This window comes from Eptatretus burgeri, chromosome 16, assembly GCF_056783735.1.
Source record: "Eptatretus burgeri isolate ZD-2024b chromosome 16, Ebu_testis_v1, whole genome shotgun sequence".
Lineage (NCBI taxonomy): Eukaryota > Metazoa > Chordata > Myxini > Myxiniformes > Myxinidae > Eptatretus > Eptatretus burgeri.
In genome coordinates this window covers 42,890,960-42,912,378 of record NC_140976.1, presented here as the reverse complement: position 1 = coordinate 42,912,378, position 21,419 = coordinate 42,890,960, and the positions used below count along the sequence as shown (strand labels likewise).

The window sequence follows — 21,419 nt, the reverse complement described above, 5'->3', positions numbered from 1 at the left end:
GTGTGTGGATGAAGCACCGCGTGTGACAGAAACCGCGTGTGTGAGTAGTATGGTGTGTGTGAGTGAAAGGCGATGTTTGAGAGAGACAGTGTGTGTGAGGTCGCTGTACGTGAGGGAGATGACAGTCGGTATGCGGGAGAACACAACCGCATCTCCGTGTCCGAGTGCCATGGTGGAGTGTGTGAGCATCGTGGCACGCAGGAGTGTGTGCGTTGAACGGCGATGACGACGGGATCAGATGAAGGACAAGGGCCGAGTAGCGGCCGTAGCTGAATTGAGAACCGTGCTGGGTTTGCACAGCAGCGAGCGCGGGGTCCGTGCTGTGCTACGCACAAGGCCGCCACGTGCGCGGCTGCGCAGGTGAAACCCGGTCCGGAAACGCCAGCGGTGGATGTTAGCCGATCCCGCAGATGGACAGAAGCTAGGCTGGATTCGGAATTTGGACCGGATGGGTTCTCCACGCGAACGTGTTTGTAAAGCTCTGACGAGCAGAGCACATGTGTTCGCGTGGGGAACCCCTCGAAACACGGGGCTTGCTTTGAGATGCGCAGAGTGACGCAGAGTGACGCAGAGTGACGTCATGGCTGCACGTGTGTTTGTAATCCGGCAGAAGGGAATTCCTGCCGGACGGTACCATCCAAGAGGGACGAGGTGCGCGGGGTGCAAGCAGCTGCCATGACATCACGGAAAAAGTGCGCGGCTGTGAACTGCCACACTGGTGGTGCGCATTCTTCTTCTTCCTCTTTCGGCTTGCTCCCGTTAGGGGTCGCCACAGCGGACCAACTGTCTCCATTTCGCTCTATCCTCCACATCTTCCATTGACACTCCAACCACCCGCATGTCCGCCCTCACCGCATCCATGAACCTCTTCTTTGGCCTTCCTCTTCTCCTCCTGCCTGGCGGCTCCATCTTCAACATCCTTCTCCCGATATACTCCGCTTCCCTCCTGTGCACATGTCCAAACCATCTCAATCTCGCCTCTCTCACTTTGTTTCCAAACCGTCCTACCTGCGCTGACCCTCTAATACACTCATTCCTTATCCTGTCCATCCTCGTCACTCCCAACGAGAATCGCAGCATCTTTAACTCTGCCACCTCCAGCTCCGCTTCCTGTCTTTTTGTTAGTGCCACCGCCTCCAAACCATACAACATAGCTGGTCTCACTAGCGGCTTGTATACTTTCGCCGTCACTCTTGCAGGTACCCTTCTGTCACAAATGACTCCTGCAACTCTTCTCCACCCACTCCATCCTGCCTGCGCTCTCTTTTCACTTCTCTCCCACACTCTCCGTTACTTTGGACAGTTGATCCCAAGTATTTAAACCAATCCACCTTCCCCACCTCAACTCCTTTGCAACTGCACCATACCACCACCCTCCCTCTCATTTACGCACATGTACTTCTTACTCCTACTGACTAACATTCCCCTTCTCTCCAGTGCGTACCTCCACCTCTCAAGGCCTCGATTCAGCCTGCTCCCTACTCTCCCTACAGATCATGATGTCATCCGCGAACATCATGGTCCATGGAGACTCCAGTCTGATCTCGTCCGTCAACCTGTCCATCACCATTGCAAACAGGAAAGGGCTCAGAGTCGATCCTTGGTGCAATCCCACTTTAACCTTAAACCGGTCCGTCATTCCTACCGCACACCTCACCGCTGTCACACTGTCCTCATACATATCCTGCACGATCCTCACATACTTCTCCAACACTCCCGACTTCCTCATACAATACCACAACTCCTCTCTTGGCACCCTATCATAAGCTTTCTCTAAATCCACAAACACACAATGTAACTCTTTCTGGCCTTCCCTATACTTCTCCATCAACATTCTCAAAGCAAACATCGCATCAGTGGTGCTCTTTCCTGGCATAAACCCATATTGCTGCTCACAGATCATCACCTCTCCTCTCAACCGAGCTTCCACTACTCTTTCCCACAACTTCATGGTGTGGCTTAACAACTTTATCCCTCTGTAATTTCCACAGCTCTGCACATCACCCTTATTCTTGAAAATCGGAACCAGCACACTTAATCTCCACTCCTCCGGCATCCTCTCACTTTCCAAGACTTTATTAAACAATCTGGTTAACAACCCCACTGCCATCTCTCCTAAGCACTTCCATGCCTCCACTGGTATACCTTGTGGGCCACCAGCTTTGCCGCTTTTCATCTTCTTCATAGCAGTCCTCACTTCATCCTTACTGATCCACCCACTTGCAGATTCACTATCTCCTTCTCTTCCAACCTTCTCTCTCTCTCATTTTCTTCATTCATCAGCTCCTCAAAGTACTCCATCCACCTTCTCAACACACTCTCCTCGCTCGTCAGCACATTCCCATTTGCGTCCTTTATCACCCTAACCTGCAGCACATCCTTCCCAGCTCGGTCCCTCTATCTTGCCAATCGGTATAAATCCTTTTCCTTCTTTTGTATCCAACTTCTCATACAGCTCGTCATATGCCTTTTCCTTGGCCTTAGCCACCTCTCTTTTGCTTTTCGACGCCACTCTTGTACTCCTGCCGACTTTCTTCATCTCTCTGACTATCCCACTTCTTTTTCGCCAACCCCTTCTTCCTTATACTTTCCTGTACTTCCTCATTCCACCACCAAGTCTCCTTATCTTCCTTCCTCTGTCCAGATGTCACACCAAGTACCTTCCGAGCTATCTCACTCACAACTTCTGCTGTCGTTGCCCAATCATCCCACCCATCTTTACCACCATCCAACGCCTGTCTCACCTCCTCCCTAAATTTCACGCAACAGTCTTCCTCCTTCAGCTTCCACCATCTGGTCCTTGGTTCAGCCCTCACTCTCTTCCTCAACCTCACCTCTAAAGTCATCCTACAGACCACCAATCGATGCTGTCGAGCTACACTCTCCCCTGCCACAACCTTACAGTCACTAATCTCTTTCAGGTTGCATCTCCTACTTAAGATGTAATCCACCGGTGTGCACTTTCCTCCACTCTTGTATGTCACCCTGTGTTCCTCCTTCTTCTTGAAATACGTGTTTACCACTGCCATTTCCATTCTTTTTGCAAAATCTACCACCATTTGCCCTTCCACATTTCTCTTGTTGAGACCGTACCTCCCCATCACCTCCTCATCCTCTTTATTCCCTTCCCCAACATGTCCATTGAAATCTGCTCCAATCACCACTCTTTCATCCTTGGATACACTCTCCACCACTTCATCTAACTCACTCCAGAAATCTTCTTTATATTCCATCTCACACCCCATATGTGGGGGCATATGCACTGATGACATTCATCATCACCCCTTCAATTTCCAACTTCACACTCATCACTCGGGCAGACACCCTAGTCACCTCCAATACCCTGTTGACATGATCTTCCTTCAGGATTATCCCGACACCATTTCTCCTCCCATCCACACCATGGTAGAACAGTTTGAAACCACCTCCAATGCTCCTCGCCTTACTCCCCATCCACTTGGTCTCTTGTACACACAGTATGTCCACCTTTCTTCTCTCCATCATATCAGCCAACTCTCGCCCTTTGCAAGTCATCGTCCCAACATTCAGAGTTCCAACTCTCACCTCCACTCTTCTACCCTTCCCCTCTCCCACTGCCTCCGGACTCGCTCTTCCCCGTCTCCTTCTCCCTCCTTCGCCCAGCAGTAGCACAATTTCCACTGGTACCCTGCTGACCACCGGTACCGGTGGCGGTCGTTGGTAACCCGGGCCTCGACCGATCCGGTATGGAAATTCGTTTTGTTGTCCGCATAATGATTTGGCATAGGTTTTTACGCCGGATGCCCTTCCTGACGCAACCCTGGTCGCCTCTTACGACACACAGGGATATGGTACACCTATTCTAACCGGGGCATACACCGGGCCCAGTACAACTGGTGCTCATTTCGCCGACCTCGGAAGGATGGCGGGCTGAGTCAACCCCCTGGTGTTTTCGACTTGGTTTATATATATATATATATATATATATACACATTATATATATACACATTATATATATATATATACATATATTAATTCAGTGTCCCAACGGGGCTTGAACTCAGGACCTCTTGGGTCCCAAGCCACTGCCCTTACCACTGCGCCAACACCAGGCTCACTGGTGGTGCGCATTATGAACAGAAAAAAAAGAGTTGAGAAAAGCAAGTCTCACATCGGGTGAACAGGATTCCCAGGCAAGGGGTGGAAGACCCCCTTGTTAGGGGGCACAGGAACTACTAGTTTGGAGGCTGGGTTAGAGTTAGTTAGACCGGCTTCATGGGGACATGGGTTGTACCTCATGGAGCCCGTGGAATGGATTAGTTGGAGAGATTTTAGTTTAGATTTAGGAAATGGAATTTTTGGATTTTTGGAGACACGGACAGACTGGAAATGTGTGGTGGAGACGGAAATGTGTGGTAGCTACGAAGAGTAAATGGAACGTGCATGAGTTTTAAGGGATGACGAGGGAGCACGAGTTAGTCAGGGGATTTAGTTAGAAGGATGGCAGTGTGGAGTGTTGGTGTGAGTTGCGAAATGGAAAGTGTGTGAGGAATGAATGTAGGACAGTGGGCCCAAGTGTGCTAGTGGAGCGAATGTGGTATGCATGGTGCGAATGACTGCTTGGGGGGAGGAGTGATTCCCACCTAAGTGACCCCAGGGTCAGTTTAATGTTAGCTCGTGGGTTATTCAAATTTACTAACAGGAGGTCGTTTTGTTGTTGGTGTCGAGAGAAGGCACGAAACCCATTTGGAGGGGTGCAAGAGTTCATGGACCGGCTGGGAGCATGGCTGTGGAAAGTTGAGTATTTGTTTAGTGGGCACCCCAGCCACTGGACGAGTTGGCCAGAGTAGGCCAAGGGCCCAAGAGGGGCCGGGATAGTGTAGTGGGCACGTGCGACCCGTCGGAAACGGGACCCGTAGCGCCAGAATGCCACGGGGGCAGTGTAGTGGGCACGGGCGACCTCAGAAAGGGACCCGGGGCATCAACACGCCACGTGGGCATCAGAGGGGGGCAATGCCAGAGAGGGAAACCCCCCACATTTATAGGGAGCAGCTAGGCTCGGAGGCAGCCTGCGGGCCTGGGGGTGCCATGGTTAGAGTTCGGCAGAGGGGGAGTTCCTGCCAGTTGAGCCACGCTGCCCAACCAGGAAATTGTGCGAGGGCACGTATGAAAATTTGAGGGCAATGCCCAAATTTATAATGCACACCAACACTGGCGACGGGAATCATGGTTTTTAGAACCGATGGTTTTAAAGCGTGAGGCATTTTTGGAAAGCCCCGGGGTAGTTTCAGGTTAATGAATGTTAGGGTAGATAAGAGATGTACCCCTTCACACCATTCATCCCTTCGCTCGTTGTAGGCCGCTGGACTCACCTTGGTAGATCGCTGAACTCTGAGGAGGCCCTTCTGGGGCTTAATTGGGGCTCAAGACAGAACGCTAGCTCTCCTTTATTCCCCTCCAGAGTGGGAACGTAGGGGTTGGGAGTAGGCTAGGTTGACAGGATAAGTTAGCCGGACAATGACGATAAAGGAGGTTCGAGAGACAATTGTAAAAGGGAGATAAAAATAAAGAGGGGCTAAATTTTGTTGTTTTGTGGCAAATTAAGGGAGCGGGTATGGGCATACAGGCAAAGGCAATAGAGTGGGGGGGGGGGAGACAGTAGGCTCGGTCTGAGCCCGCCTTCAAAGTGACCGGCACCACCGCACTCCCTCCAAACCTGATGGAACCACACCAGAGGCCAGCCAGCTTCACCTGTCGGCCTGTTGTGCTGCAGCCGCCTGTTCTGCATGGGCTTACCTTGCCATGCCTAGTTGCCTGCCTCTGCCATGACCCCATGCCTGCTTGCCCTTGTTTGCGTTTGCCCCTGTGTCCATCCATCATCATGTGCGCCAGGAACATCCAGTTTTGCAAGGACTGCCCTGCAGGCAGCCCGTGCATCCATCATGTCCATTTGTTTTGCGACCATCTCCATCCATTCCCCTGCACCAAAGACTTTGCTATGACTTTTGCCTTTCCCCTTTCACAGATCACAAGTCCTGGGCCATGGTTAGTGTAATGTAATAGATAAGTTAAGATTGTAAATACATGGAACCCCACCTGCATGGTTGTTTTAGCACCGGCAATTTTAGTTAAGTTGTCCGAATGAGTGTGAGAGTTTGTTTTGTTAGTTACGCAGCGCATTAAGTTATTTATTTTTGGGACACGTATTAAGAAATGTTGCACTCAGGGATCCGAAGGTAGAACGTACAAGGGGAAAACTTACACATGCTGGTCACACGAAAATTTGACGACTCAGGACGAGTCTGTAAAAAGGGGAGGGGTAGTGTTACGAATTTGGAATTCAATTGCACACAACATACGGGTTCCCTTAGTCAGCTATGTCGATAAGTGCATGTTCCCTAGATAGCTCACCTTTCATTGTTTAAATGTTCAGAGATCGATTAGATGCGCTGCGGATCGATTTAATAGTTAGGGAACGAAACAATAGAGACGTCCCTCCCCCTCTTCTGCAAAAAGGAAGAAGAACCCTGCCATCCCGTGACGTCAACAACTCCTTCCCACCCGTGGTTGAGCGGGGGGGGGGGGTGGATCACGAGGGCATGAGTCACGCTGGGTGCGGGGGAGGGGGTGGGAAGGATAAAGCGGAGATCCTTTCTTTGTTCGTGGTGGGAGTCCCGTGGTCGGGCTGAGTTCATGGGCTGAGTTCGTGAAAGTCCCGTGTAAAGAGTTCGTGGGAGTCCCGTGGTAGGGCTGAGTTCATGGGCTGAGTTCGGGGGAGTCCCGTGGTCGGGCTGAGTTCGTGGGAGTCCTGTGGCAGAGTTCGTGTGCCGAGTCCCGTGGGAGGAGTAAGCTTTTTTGCTTCGGAGAGAGCAGTCGTTTATCAGGCCATCGGGTCCTGCTTGGCTTGCTTGGCTTGAGGCCTTCGGAAGCTTTTTGCTTCGGCTGGCTCAGTGAGCTTCGGCTGCTGCTTTTTTTTGGAAGGAACTTGAGCCAGTTGTTCGGCTCGAGCTGCGAGTGGAGGCTTCTTCGTCTTCTTCCTCTTCTTCTTGGTTCGTGGAGCTTTTCGTTCTCCATTTTGTTTCCCGGCTTGGTGCGACCCATCGGCCTCTTCTTGGAGTTGGTTCCTTGGGGAAGCGACGCATTGACAAGAAGGATCGGCGCCTCGTCTCACCGGCACATGTTGAGAAGCGCGGGAGGATTCGCGGGAGCTCGGGAAGGATCGCGGTGATTGGATCCAGCTCGCTCTCGCTGGAGCCCGGGTCCAGACAAGTTGAAGACCACACGAGGTGGAAAGGTTCGAGTCAAGCTCTGAGTTTCAGCTCACCTGTCCTCGGAGCTGGAGCTTGTGATTAAAGGCCTCAGCCACCATTTCGTGTGTGTGTGTGTGTGTGTATACGTACGTACGTGTGTCCGTGGGCCGTCTAATAAGTAAGAACTGCTGTTAAGTGTAAATGACTGTACATAATAAGTAGACGGTTGTAGTTCTTTTGTCGTGCTTTTGTTGCTTGTATAATTGCATACGTGTTTTGCCTTATTCAATTGCATACGTGTTTCATTATAATAAATGTCCTTGTGTGAATGTAAACCTGCTCGTTGCGTCCATTCCCTCATTGACTGGACATTTCGTGTGTTGGGAGTTAGAAAGCCGTTGGTTTTCCGTAATAGGGGGACATTTGGACCGACGGTTCTCGGCGGTTACGCCGCTCGGAAAAGCTCGCCTCGGCGGTTTGTTCCGTACGAGATCCGTCGAGGGTGGAATACCCCGGTAGTTGGATCACGTGGGTATTTAGGTACATTGAAGATTGGCAATCGACCCTACCCCACGTGATCTGCCGATTGGCGTATTTCGGTTCTTGTACAAGGACCCGTCACTCGGAGTTATCCGGGCGGCGATCTATATTCCGGGCGATCGGTCGGGCCGACTCGACTTGCTGCTCCGATCAGAGCAGTCGGTTGGCGGCCGACCCCCAGCCAGTAACAATATATATATATATATATATATATATATATATATATATATATATATATATATATATATATATATATATATATATATATATTATTGCGGTTCTCGGAACCACATGCATTCAACAGATAGTGATCCCAAGACAGTTATTCCATTAATATACGTGTAGATAGTCCCTTCCCTTTTGTCTCGTGGGACAACAGGAGCGTGCGTTGAGATGATCTCATAGCTAGGTTTGCTTACATCGTTTCTTCTTCATTTCATTTCTAATGTCATTTCTACTCTTCTTTTCTGATTATTCCTGAGGTAGGTCTGAGCCACGTGCGCCCTGCACTGTGAGATGGGTCCTCAGCAATGACCAAGCAGGCACGACACCCACAACCCTCCGTACAAAACATAGCTTACCAAACGCACTCGCAGCGGTAATTTCCACCCGATGGTGTTTTCCACAACACAGGAAACACACCCAGCATGACGCCCACGCTGCACGGAACGTGTACCGAGGCCGATAATAGAAAGACAACACCCCGCCACGTTGTGCATGATACGGGCAGCACGTACTTTTCAACCTATTGCTGGACTACTTATATCAATGGGGTTTCGTCCCACGGACACGATAGCAGAATCACCCGAGCGCTGGCCATGTGCGTAATGGCGGATCCACGCGCACTGTATGGAACGTGCTCGAAAGCAGACCCGAGTGCCGCTCAGGACTTTGTTATCGTACAGAGCCGGGCATGAATGGACACATCTTACTGGCTGTACATGAATTCACCATAATATTGTACCTTCGGTCCTCACAGACGGCAAACGTCCTCGCGCCTCTATGGCCAGCGAATCTGCAATCGGGCGTGGGCATGTTGTACAGCTTGGGCCACGTTGGCGCACACGGAGCAGGCGCGTTGGCCAGCGCTGGCTGGGGGCACCCAAGCGGGCGTGCGAGACCGACGCTGCCCTTGGCCGGTCATCAGGGCACTGCCTGGGGGTTCTTGCAAGACGATTCATGGCGTTGAGTTCGGTGTGGGTGATTCGTGTCGTGTCGTGGGGTCAGAGCAAGACGGTCCCACAGCTTGGCGGAAATGGAGTGTTGCGGTTTCCGGCCATCGCGGCCGGGCCAATCAGAGCGCCCGATTTGGGTGACGACACCGAGTTTCGGGGTGGCCACCCATCCCGCAATGCGGAGCCTATAAAGGTCCGAGCGGACTCCTCCTTCTCTCTCTCTCTCTCTCTCTCTCTCTCTCTCTCTCTCTCTCTCTCTCTCTCTCTCTCTCTCTCTCTCTCTCTCTCTCTCTCCTGCCTTGCCCTCCACTCAAGCTGGACCTTGATTCTGCCTTATGTCATCATCACTGGGCCATCACATCACAAGGGCCTCCCCCTCTTCTCCCCCCACACTACTCTGACTCCACCCTCGCAATTCAAGCCGCTCCTTCACGCCCACAGTCTCGACGCGAGCTGCACCAAGCGAGAGACGATAAGCCAGCTGTCTGGGGGGGGGTACCGCGCCATGGAGCACTCCCCCCAAACGTATTGGTGGTGCGTTCGGATACCATGTATCAGTTATTGTTATACAAATGTACCGATAGACTGTAGCCTCAACTCCTCTCCTGTATTGCCTCAATCCCTCTTCATCGGGTTGTGTGTGTGTGTGTGTGTGTGTGTGTGTGTGTGTGTGTGTGTGTGTGTGTGTGTGTGTGTGTGTGTGTGTGTGTGTGTGTGTGTGTGTGTGTGTGTGTCCACGTATGGGTCCTGGCACCTGTCTATGTAAGTAAGCCAGCAGAAGATTGTTATTATTTTCGGGTTAGGTCTTCTCTCTGTCCGCTTTTATAAGTTGCTTGTTTATTGCTGCACCACACCTCTCTCCTCTATCTCTGCACAACACACCCTAATAAATATTGATCGCACCACATACCTTTCCTCGCCCATTGTAAATAAATAATTTTAGAAATGTTCCCTGCTCGTTTTTGTCTTTTCTTCCATTGATCCAGCATGGTCCGAATCCTAGCTTAGCCGGCACTTTATTCCCAACAATCCATTCCTTTTAGCCTGTACGTCCTTGGCAGTGTCGCTCGGCTGCATCCGATCCGGTAAAGTGATCCGGTCCAGTAGAGTGATCCAGTTTGGACAAGACTTTCCGAGGGCGTGTTCCCTGGTAATTAAATCACGTGGTTATTTTTAGGTAACCGGATTAACTAGACGGAGGAGCCTAAGTCACATGGATGAGTTATTGGCGTCCACGGTCAGTTAAGCGACCCGCCGCGTCACGGAAACATCCGTGTGCGACGGCCTACAATTCCGGGGAGTCTGGTGGGAGCCGAGTTAGCTTACCCCCCCCCCCCCTCGTGGCCATCTCAACAATAATTCGACCGCCTGGGATAAGGTTAATTGCCAAACTTCAATATACCTAAGTATCCACGTGGCAAAGCTACCAGGGAATTCTCACCCTTGACGGAGCTCGAGCGAAACGAGCCGTTACCGTGCTTGAACCATGCGTAACCCGAGCGGATGGTTACCAAGACCCGTCGGTCCAAATACACAACTTACCGTTTCCCAATTTCCCAACACGCACCGTGCTAAGCAAATAAAATAAGCATAGAAACGAGCTGGTTCATTCAACAATAGGGGTATGTATTGATAATAATAATCGGGGAGGGAAGCACACAAAGAGAAGAGTTATCCGAATAAGAAATGTAATGTACAATGAGCAAAAGAAAGCACTTATACAATTCTACTTGAAGACGGGACCACACACAGACACACACACACAAATAAATGGACCCCGTCGGGTCTTTATTGAAGGTTTCCAGCTCGAGGAAAGTTGAGCTGGAGACCAGAGCCTGTGCTTGGACCTGTCCACCTCGTGTGGTCTTCGACGATCCGGCTCGGTAGGACTCGAACCCGCAACATGATGCCACTCCAAGCATCAGGTACCGCGCTCTCCAACCGGCCATGCACCAATCGACCAAGACCAAGGAGAATATTAGAGACGACGATGACCCAGGACCAGACGAACCAGCCAGCACCAAAACCCGGGACCCCCAAGACGATGATGACTAATGCTTCCAGCCTGGCGTTGCTTTATATTCATTTTTCTTCCGGGGTGAGAAAATCGCCATCTGAGGCGATCTCCACCCTCATTGGATGGGGCATCGTGGGAAAGTCGCTCTCTGTGGCCATCTCAACCCTCATTGGCCGGCGTGTTGTGGGAAAGTCACCCTCTTCTTCCTCCATTCCCTCCCCTTCATGTCAGGACCAAAGTCGGCCAGCCGGCTCACTTGCGGATGAGAAAGGGGTCGACGGCATGCCGAGACTTCTTCTTATTCCTCTATCTATCTCCTTTCTTATCTACTTTTACGGATGGATGAAGTGCCTATGTTGTGCTTTAGTGATAAGGCCAAATGTACAAGGAGTTAATTTACGTGCTCTGGTTTAAGACTGTTCTCTGTGGCATTGCTATCTGCTTGTAAATACGTGCCTTTGCTAATCATCTGTAAGCTTTACAAACCTGCTCGATCATCTGTTTCCTCCATTTATTAGACGTAATATGTCATTGGTAGATGGGAGGTTGTACCCCTCGCTACAGTCAAACGAGCTGACGTCCCACTTATGGTTCTGCTTGGCCGTACCTAATTGATAGATAAGGAGGAGGAGATTGGTACCATGCTCTGTGCAGAGCGTTTGTGCTGCCTAAGCAGTCTCCTTGGCTATTGGGCACAATATTGGACGAGTCACCACTCTGAAGCAGAATACCGGCATGCTGGCACTCATTTTGCCGACCTCGGAAGGATGACAAATCGAGTTAACCCCACCTGGTATTAATTCAACAGCTGAGTGGGATTTGCACTCAGGACCCTAGGATCCAAAGCCCACCACCCTAACCATTAAGCCAACACCAGCCTATGGATAGATAATGGTGGAGCATCAAGAGCACGGTTCTCTATCTGGTGCAATTATATCACCAGGAAAGTAACGCAAGATTTGAGTGTGGGGACCGACCATATTTAGTTGCTTAAGACGTGTCTGTGGTTGCTTAGCAACCAGTCGTGCCGCAGAGTCTGCGTCTCATCGGCTTCATGATCAAAGGTCGGGAAGCATGTCTGATAGGCCACTTGTGACCCAGCCGGCAAACCTGTAACAATATTTCTTTGAAGACAGATTTATGCCTTTATGGTCAAGAATAAATTTATGCCTTTATGGTCACGGTCAGAGCTGCCGGTCCAGATTTCGCCCTTGTTATGGGCTCGTCAAGATAACATACTGCAAATTGTTTATTCATGACCATACTAAGCTTGTTAATTAATACAAAACAAACCACTAACTTGACGAGGCAGCAGGGTACAGATCGAGTCCCATCACAGCACTTGTTGCATGACCTGTTAGCAACAAGTGTCGTCGACCACACAAACACATTGTCTCTGCCGTGCTGATCACCAGTTAGTAGGTTTGCAATCAGGAATAATAAATTTAATGAAAGGAGCATACTGACCATATATATATATATATATATATATATATATATATATATATATATATATATATATATATATATATATATATATATACATATAACATGACACTGACGTCATGCATACAGTATAAACTGTGCTAACACATCACCTCCAAAGCTGGATGGCATCCGTGTGGCACTCAGGTCATTTAAGACTGAGAATTATGCATTCATGGTTACAGGTAAATGAAAGCAGAGCCGCTGATCCAGATTTCACTCTTGTTTTGGACTCTTCAGGACGACATGCTACCAAATCGTTTATTCGTGACCATCCTGAGCTCATTAATAAATACAAATAGAACCCCCAACTTGACGAGTGATGGGACTTGATCTGTGCCCTGCTGCCTCATTTTTCTTTGTTTTCTTTTCGTCTTTTGTTTTTTTTATCCAGAATCCTTGTTTTTTTTTTCCTGTGCCTTTCGCCTTTTCTTTTTCTTTGTTCATAGTTTCTGTTCTGGATTAGTAATGTTTTGCATATTTTTGTGGTTAGTTATAAGAAAATCTTCTTTGAGCCTTAAAATGAATTTGCAGGCATCCTGTGCAGTCAGTGATGCACATTTTTCCTTTTACCTTTTGGACATATCCAGGATAAAACTTCACACAACCGGTTTTTTTCTTCTTTTTTCTAGGTTGTTAAAAGTCTCATTGACGCATTGAAAGAACTGCAAAAACATGTAAACACACCGGTGGACTGCCTTCAATATGCTCTGGCACTGAATTATGTGGCGCAGATGTCTCCAAAACCATTGCCTCTCACAGTACGTTGTATAATACTACAAAATGCCAAATATTATCAAGATTGAGGTTTACAGAAAGCCGACTTAAGCATGTCGTATTCTTTATCTGTCGGGAAATTGTTTTGTTTTGTGCAAGTATTATCCAATCACCTCCAAGGATTTAACATTTTATGATTGCCTTACGTAGAATTACCTCGATTTGGGTGAAAATCCCACTCTTCCCTACTTTTTATAATGATAGATTAAAGGTGGTCAGTAATGTTGTTGCCTTTCATATAAATATTATAATAGCTTTTGCAGTTTTTGTGGAGTATTTTAAAGTTTTTGAATCTCACTGATTCTTTTGGTGAAAAACTGAAAAACCTTCAGATCTCATTTCTCTTTTAACTGAACCGGTAAGGAGAATAAAAACGAGTGCTTTCATGCAGTTTATAGATACAACACGTGCTGCAGAGGTACATATCATATTCATCTTGACATTTGTGGTGCTTACACCTTCATCTGCACTATCGAACTTCCCCACTACAGAACTTTCGACTTTGCCCATTCCAGACCAGGACATATTTGATAAATCAGAATTAAAGTCGAAATTATTTTTGTACACCTGGGACATGCTGGTTTTTTAATGGCTCATTTGAACTGCAAGCAAATTACAAAGTTCACACGATCATTGAACAAATGACTACCGTCATGGATTTTAATGTGCAAGTACATCGTTTTATGCTGTTGAATAAATTGTTTGAAACCCACAGGATGTCATTTCGGATTACATGTTGTTTACAATCAATAAAGCGAAGACGATGAAAAGCATGGACAAGGCAATAACGATGAAGATTTCTGATGGTAAGAATGATGCTACTTTGGTAATTACAAACACTTCCATCCATAAGTAAATATATGGCTTTTCTTGGTTGCTATCTCGTGAATGGTTCGGCGATGGGTGTCATCCTTTGAGAGGAAAAACGGTCATGCAAGATGGATCTTAATCAGGCAAGCCTCGCACCACGGAGGCTTAAACTCCATAAAATTCCATTGCTCCTTGCAAAACATAAATGTAAAACTCTTCGTGATGAGTTGGAAAAATTATGTATGTGGTACATGTTTGTATCCAGATATATCACATATAGCTTTGTGTTTTGTCTGTTTTTGTTTCAGCTTTAACAGATGTGGGTGGCAGGCTCGTAGAGGGAATCATGACAGCACCTGCCCCTCTAAAACCAGATCCTATCAACAACCAAGAGGTGTGTAATCGTTGTATATGAATGTCAAAGCTAAACAACCAATAAATTTGTTCTTCCATCACCAGTTTTGTTTACAACTAAAGTTTTGGAGGAATTCCACCTTTGTGCCTTTTTCTGATGCCAAAAACAGGAGACTTTGCTATGAGCACCAAAGGAGAGCACACGATTATATTATTGACAGAGTGATGATGCTTCATTAGATATATTCGCGGGCACCCCTCCCTTTGGGCGAGAGTATCCGTGTTTCATCGTTGGGGGGCAATGTGCTGCGGCACGATCATGGAAATGCACTTTATAATTTTTGAAAGAAATTTTATTGATCACAACATATCAAGTCATCAATATTTTAATCACTGCCGTGAAAGGTGAGGTAACACGAGGTGAGGAAAGCGTGTGATTTGCTGCACCACCGAGATGGACCGTTGTTTGCTGATGTGGATAGACGCAATAACAATTGACATGAATAACGATGCTGGGACAAACACTCACACCCACTTTGTCAGTGCAACAAACAATCAAATAGTGAAGGGAAAGATGGGCACACCCAATTGGTCAGTGCCACAACCAGTTGACAAGTGAATATTGGAAACAGAGCTGCAGCCACACAACCTCTATTTATTATCGTACTAGCAAATACATCTTGTCACTTCGCTGACAGGGATATTAGGGGTGGAGGGGGAGAAATAGGGAGAGAGGAAGAGGAAGGGGGAGGGGGGGTTAGGAAGAGTGAGGAAGGGGAGGGGGTGGTGGGGTGAGTGACGCCTCACCAAACGTTACTATACATTATGGGAGGGATGGGTGTGAGGAAGGGTGTGTATGTAAGAGAGACTTGTCTTTTGAAGTCCTTTATTGCAAAAGTATAAAAGAACCGAGTAATAAATCATTCCAGTCAATGTTGATGGAACAAATCAAAAACGGTATCCATGAGATACTAATTAAAGCAGCAAAAATAATCTTCCTCTTCCTCCACCCAACACAAGACATCAACTTTGCACCATTTATGAATGAAATCATTAACTGGAGAAATCTCTCAGTGAAAATGAAATTCCATTTCAAGAAACAATTCTCACTCAGTTGAAGAATCATCGGTAGAGTGAGTTTCTTGTCGAAGTGAGATATCAACCTTGTTACACTCAACTTGCTGTTTAACTTGTACTTTACAGAGATATTCGCAACCAGCGTTGATATTTCGGCGAGCAATGGATATTTTCACGTCGAAGGGGTCGCTGGCAAAGATTACGTCAGCCATGATCTTTGAGTTCATTCTGAGTGTAACTCAGAAATTTTCTTAGCCAGTGACGTTGAGGGTCTGCAAGGATATATCTATCAGGTTGAGAAATCATTATTCGAGCCACTTGAATAAAATCTAGAACTAGAAAATTCTCTTTAATTTTGACCCCCTTTTTCGGAAAACTTTTGTGCATGAAGGTGTGAACGGCATTCGGAGAAACTGAGGCATCAACCTCAGGGTTTTGAGAAGGAATATCGCCGCTAGCGTCACTTCAGGCCGAAGCAACAGAGGATGTCCTATCAGACTCGTATCCCATGCTATCTACCACAAACCCCTGCTGCTCCTCAACAGCAATTTGATCTGATGCCACAGGTCCACTCACCTCTACATCACAATCAATTTGTACATCCGATGTATCAATTTTAACTGAAGCAACTGTACATGGGGGGATTCATCAATTTCACAAGGAACCTCAGGTTCATTGGGCACACTGGAAACAACAGTTTCACGTGTACTAATTACAAGGGTACAAGGCTGCTTGGGAGATGAGTCTTTGGGAATGGCTTCAGGTAATTTTTCAACAGGTGTTGTAACAGCTTGCGCATAAGAAAGTGGCCTTTTAGGTTCCACAGTACTATTTATTTTCCTATCAATTACACACTTCTGTGCTTTATTCTGGCTAACAACCATGAAACCAGCATCAGCATCAATTGTCTCTGCTGGATGAGAATTTTGTAAATGAATTTTGTCTGAAAAACGGATCTCTGTCCTTCAGCTGAAGGAAAAGATTCCTGTCCTTCAGGTGAAGGAAGAAAATCCAGTCGTTCAGGTCGCACGGTGCTCTCATTGGATGCTGAATTAGCCTCTCGGGGATTACCGGAGCAATCCCTTTGCAGATGTCCATGCTGATTACAGACATAACACATTAACACCTGTGTTGCTGTAAACATTTGATAATCGTAATTATCATGTTTAATTGTGGATCAAACGTAACGTCAAGATCATGATGGTTCTCGTTCAAAACCATGAAGAGTTGACAACTGAAGGAATAAACGAGTTTAAAGGGATCATCGCGGCAATGTAAGGGAACCATTGAAATGTGAGACATGACTGTACCAAAAGTACGAAGGGCAAGTTCTATTTTTTCATTCTCCACGTAGAGTGCGATGTTGGAAACTTTGACATTTTTACTAACAACGAATCAAGCGGAGAAACCGGAATGAAAATGTCGGGCTCAACGGATAAGCCCGATTCCACGACACTCACCACCATACTTTCTTATCGAACGAAAACAACAACTTTCTTGTTCATTCTCGATGCTGCGAGGATATTCTCAGCCCCGATAATTCCACCGACGGCAATAATAATCGCTTTGACTGCCACGTGGGCAGGAGGGATGCATGTGAGGCCATGCTTCCGACTTAACGAGCCGAATACGGCACCACGAGAATGAACACTCGTCATACTGGACATGCTAAAATAGCAACGGTAGAGGGAAATGTAAGTAATTCAAAACAGTTCTCGGTACATTACACAAAGCGATAAGAACATGTGGAAACAATGGGAACCAAATAATTCACACACCATCACACCAAATGTTCGTTCGTTCATTCGTTCATCTCTTCGAGCATGACCTAATAATATTGGTGTTGAGAGGAGAGGTGACGATCCATCCGTCCGTCCGTCCACAATGTAGTTGAAGCGGGAGATCTGGTCATTAGTGATCCTGATAGAGGTCGATGAGACGTACACGATGGTATGACTTTCAAGGTCACCGAAGGTCAAGGTCACGAGGCCTTTGAAGTTGCGAAAATGACGATTTTCAAATTCTATCTCCTCCGCCATTTCTCAAGCGATCTTGAATTTGATTGTAGCATATGAATCTATGGGACAATATATAAATTTTGATCAGGCCAGATTTTCGATATTCCCTTTCATTTTCGTGTCACGTGACTTCAAAGTTGGCAAAAAATGCGAAAATGACGATTTTCAAAATCTATCTCCTCCTACATTTCTCAAGCAATCTTGAATTTGATTGTAGCATATGAATCTATGGGACAATATCTAAATTTGGTCAGGACGGATTTTCGATATTCGCTTTCATTTTCGTGTCACGTGACTTCAAAGTTGGCAAAAAATGCGAAAATGACGATTTTCATGCGAAAATGACGATTTTCAAAATCTCTCTCCTCCTACATTTCTCAAGGGATCTTGAATTTGATTGTGGCATATGAATCTATGGGACAATATCTAAATTTTGTCAGGCCGGATTTTCGATATTAGCTTTCGTTTTCGCGTCACGTGACTTCAAAGTTGGCAAAAAATGCGAAAATGACGATTTTCATGCGAAAATGACGATTTTCAAAATCTCTCTCCTCCTACATTTCTCAAGGGATCTTGAATTTCATTGTGGCATATGAATCTATGGGACAATATCTAAATTTGGTCAGGCCGGATTTTCGATATTCTCTTTCGTTTTCGTGTCACGTGACTTCAAAGTTGGCAAAAAATGCGAAAATGACGATTTTCAAAATCTCTCTCCTACATTTCTCAAGGGATGTTGAATTTGATTGTGGCATATGAATCTATGGGACAATATCTAAATTTTGTCAGGCCGGATTTTCGATATTAGCTTTCGTTTTCGCGTCACATGACTTCAAAGTTTGCAAAAACTGCCCTACCTTCAGGAGGTTATATATTTTCTCGCAGAGATGACCGTCACTCCCGCACGCTCCCCACTCTCATTTTCTCTCTCTCTCTGTCTCTCTGTCTCTCTGTCTCTCTGTCTCTCTGTCTCTCTGTCTCTCTGTCTCTCTGTCTCTCTGTCTCTCTGTCTCTCTCCCCTTTGATTCAATGAAGGGAAGATAATACAGGTGAAGAAGTTTAAGCACAAGGGGAATAAAAGATGGGAAAATAACGATATGAGACTAACAAACAAAAAAAAGGGGGGGTTAGGGGAGAAAACGATATCAAAGGGGATAAATCAACCAACACCAAGGGCAGATCCCAGCTCATTGAACACCCACAGCCACCATGACACCGCACCCAATGCACCAACGGGCAACAGGGGGTTGGGGGGGGGGTGGAGGGTGGAGAGAGAGAGAGAGACAGAGGGACAGAGAGACAGATATGAGAGAGATCAGAGAGAGAGACAGAGGGACAGAGAGACAGATATAAGAGAGATCAGAGAGAGAGATAGATAGATAGATAGATAGATAGATAGATATATATATATATATATATATATATATATATATCAGAGAGAGAGAGAGAGAGATCAGAGAGAGATCAGAGAGAGAGAGAGAGAGAGAGAGAGAGAGAGAGAGAGAGAGAGAGAGAGAGAGAGATCAGAGAGAGAGAGAGAGAGAGAGAGATCAGAGAGAGAGATAGAGAGAGAGAGAGAGAGAGAGAGAGAGAGAGAGATCAGAGAGAGAGATCAGAGAGAGAGAGAGAGAGAGAGAGAGAGATCAGAGAGAGAGAGAGAGATCAGAGAGAGAGAGAGAGATCAGAGAGAGAGAGACAGAGAGAGACAGAGAGAGACAGAGAGAGACAGAGAGAGACAGAGAGAGACAGAGAGAGACAGAGAGAGACAGAGAGAGACAGAGAGAGACAGAGAGAGACAGAGAGAGACTTTGACTTTTATGTCCTTTTATTACAAAAAGGTATAAAGGGTAAAAATTCAATACAACAAAGCAAAGGATTAGATACAAGAGTGGAAAAAAGAAGAGAAGAAACCAATTCAATTTTAAAGTAATCGATAAAGCATTGATAACAGTTTATACACAAGGAACACCCCCAAAAAATACATTAGAGAGAGGAGAAGATGATAAGAAGAGAGAAAGCAACACAGGCTCCACACGTACCGCCAGAGACTGAGCAACAGCCCCTTGCGTTTGCACGTGCGTGCCAAGCGAGAGAGAGAATATGAGAGAGTGAGAGAGAGAGTGAGAGAGTGAGAGAGTGAGAGAGTGAGAGAGAGAGAGAGAGAGAGAGAGAGAGAGAGAGAGAGAGAGAGAGAGAGAGAGAGAGAGAGAGAGAGAGAGAGAGAGAGAGAGAGACAGACAGAGAGACAGATAGACAGAGAGACAGAGAGACAGACAGACAGACAGACAGAGAGACAGATAGACAGAGAGAGAGAGAGAGAGAGAGAGAGAGAGAGAGAGAGAGAGAGAGAGAGAGAGAGAGAGAGAGAGAGAGAGAGAGAGAGAGACAGACAGATGGAGGTGGGGATAGCAAAGAGAATGATATATAATGCTTAATTACCAAGCACGCACGTGCACGTATACACACACACACACACACACACACACACACACACACACACACACACACACACACACACACACACACAATTAGTATAGATATATGGGAAAGCAACAATTAAATGTGGCAGACAATCGCTAAAGTGGTATCATAGAAAGATTGCTAAAATGTGTTGTTGTTCATCATTATTTTTATTTTTTTTACAACTGCTTTGTTTAGGTTCGCTTTATTTCTGTGTGTGCCAATGAACTTGTTTTTGTCTTAATTTTTCTTGTCAATATAAAAACACGTTATTTTCTTGTAATTGATGGTTTTTATTTCTTATAAAATTGTCCTGAAAAACTATTACATTTCTCTGCTAGGCAGATAGCACCTTCATCTCCCTCTGCTCATTTGAAAATTATTAGCCTCCGTTGGACTTAATCCAAAACGGGAGCTTATGGATTTGTTTTCGATTTTTGTGTCCACGCGTGCGTCGGTGCATCCGCAACCATATCTCGGACATGTTTGGACCAATTTTATTCCCGCTGAGAGGCCGGATCTGGATCCGGACCTGAACCAAAATCAAATTGGCTTGTTCTTGTCACCTAACTAACTCATCCACCTCATTTTGTTGTAACTTGTTGATAACTTTTTTTAAAACCATGCTATATATCGTTTTTCTCTAACTTACTGGTGTGGTTTCATTCTCATGGCTACTCAATCCCACAAACCCACACTTGGTAAGTATGGCCTGTGCCAAACACAGTGGACATGAGTTGAGGGAGGTTTTTTTTCTTTCCAGCAGTCTCCTGAAAAATATATTCATTGTATCGCCTCACACATGAATGCACACACCTGCATTAATCCAACAATAAACCTTTTTTTGCAGAACGAAAGACTGTTTCAAGATGTTTTCACAAATATGATAAAGGATGGAGTATCAGTTGTGAAAAAACTTGTTCCTAGTGGAAAAGCATCCGTGACAACAACCAGCAGTTTTACTCTAACTCGTGAGGTTGTTCCTCTCAAAAAGCTTTATAACAAGACCTGGAGCACAAACTACAGTGACCACAAATTCATTCAGAGTCTTAACGAATCAAAAAGTGCAAAAGGAAATTCTGGATTGCAGGTAACCATCACTTTACACCTTGAAATTAATTGTAATAAAATATCATTCCTTGGAAAAGATGAATCAATGACAAAGTTATTTAATTATTCTGAACATTGTTGGACAAATTCAATGGAAAATACGATTATGTGATTGGAAAAAAATCCCAATGTCTGATTATTCCCTGTTTTCTCACTTGCTTTATAAAAATGGGTCAGATTGCTTTTTAATAGGTTTTGGTTCCTTTTTTTAACCTCTTATTTTTGTTGTGCTTCATTGAAATAATAATTTTCGATAACATGTTGATTAAATGGAGATAGTTTTCTCGCATGTTTTTAGGTGAGAGTATTTAATTTCAAGTTATGGCAAAACTTGACCTCCCCCAGCACTCAAAATCCAATGATGGCA

At 46.1% G+C, this 21,419-nt stretch overlaps 1 protein-coding gene and 1 long non-coding RNA gene across 2 annotated transcripts in view; one reads left to right on the top strand and one right to left on the bottom strand.

The window, feature by feature from the left end:
• LOC147010961 (polycystin family receptor for egg jelly-like) overlaps nt 1–21,419 on the top strand; it is a 179,844-nt gene that overhangs the window by 27,357 nt on the left and 131,068 nt on the right. The window contains exons 6-9 of the mRNA XM_085860453.1: nt 13,079–13,207; nt 13,939–14,029; nt 14,342–14,427; nt 20,793–21,032. Of these exons, the coding sequence (XP_085716579.1) occupies nt 13,079–13,207; nt 13,939–14,029; nt 14,342–14,427; nt 20,793–21,032 (546 nt within the window). The remainder of the gene's footprint in view (nt 1–13,078; nt 13,208–13,938; nt 14,030–14,341; nt 14,428–20,792; nt 21,033–21,419) is intronic.
• LOC147010963 (uncharacterized) overlaps nt 1–21,419 on the bottom strand; it is a 118,907-nt gene that overhangs the window by 87,616 nt on the left and 9,872 nt on the right. The window lies entirely within an intron of this gene.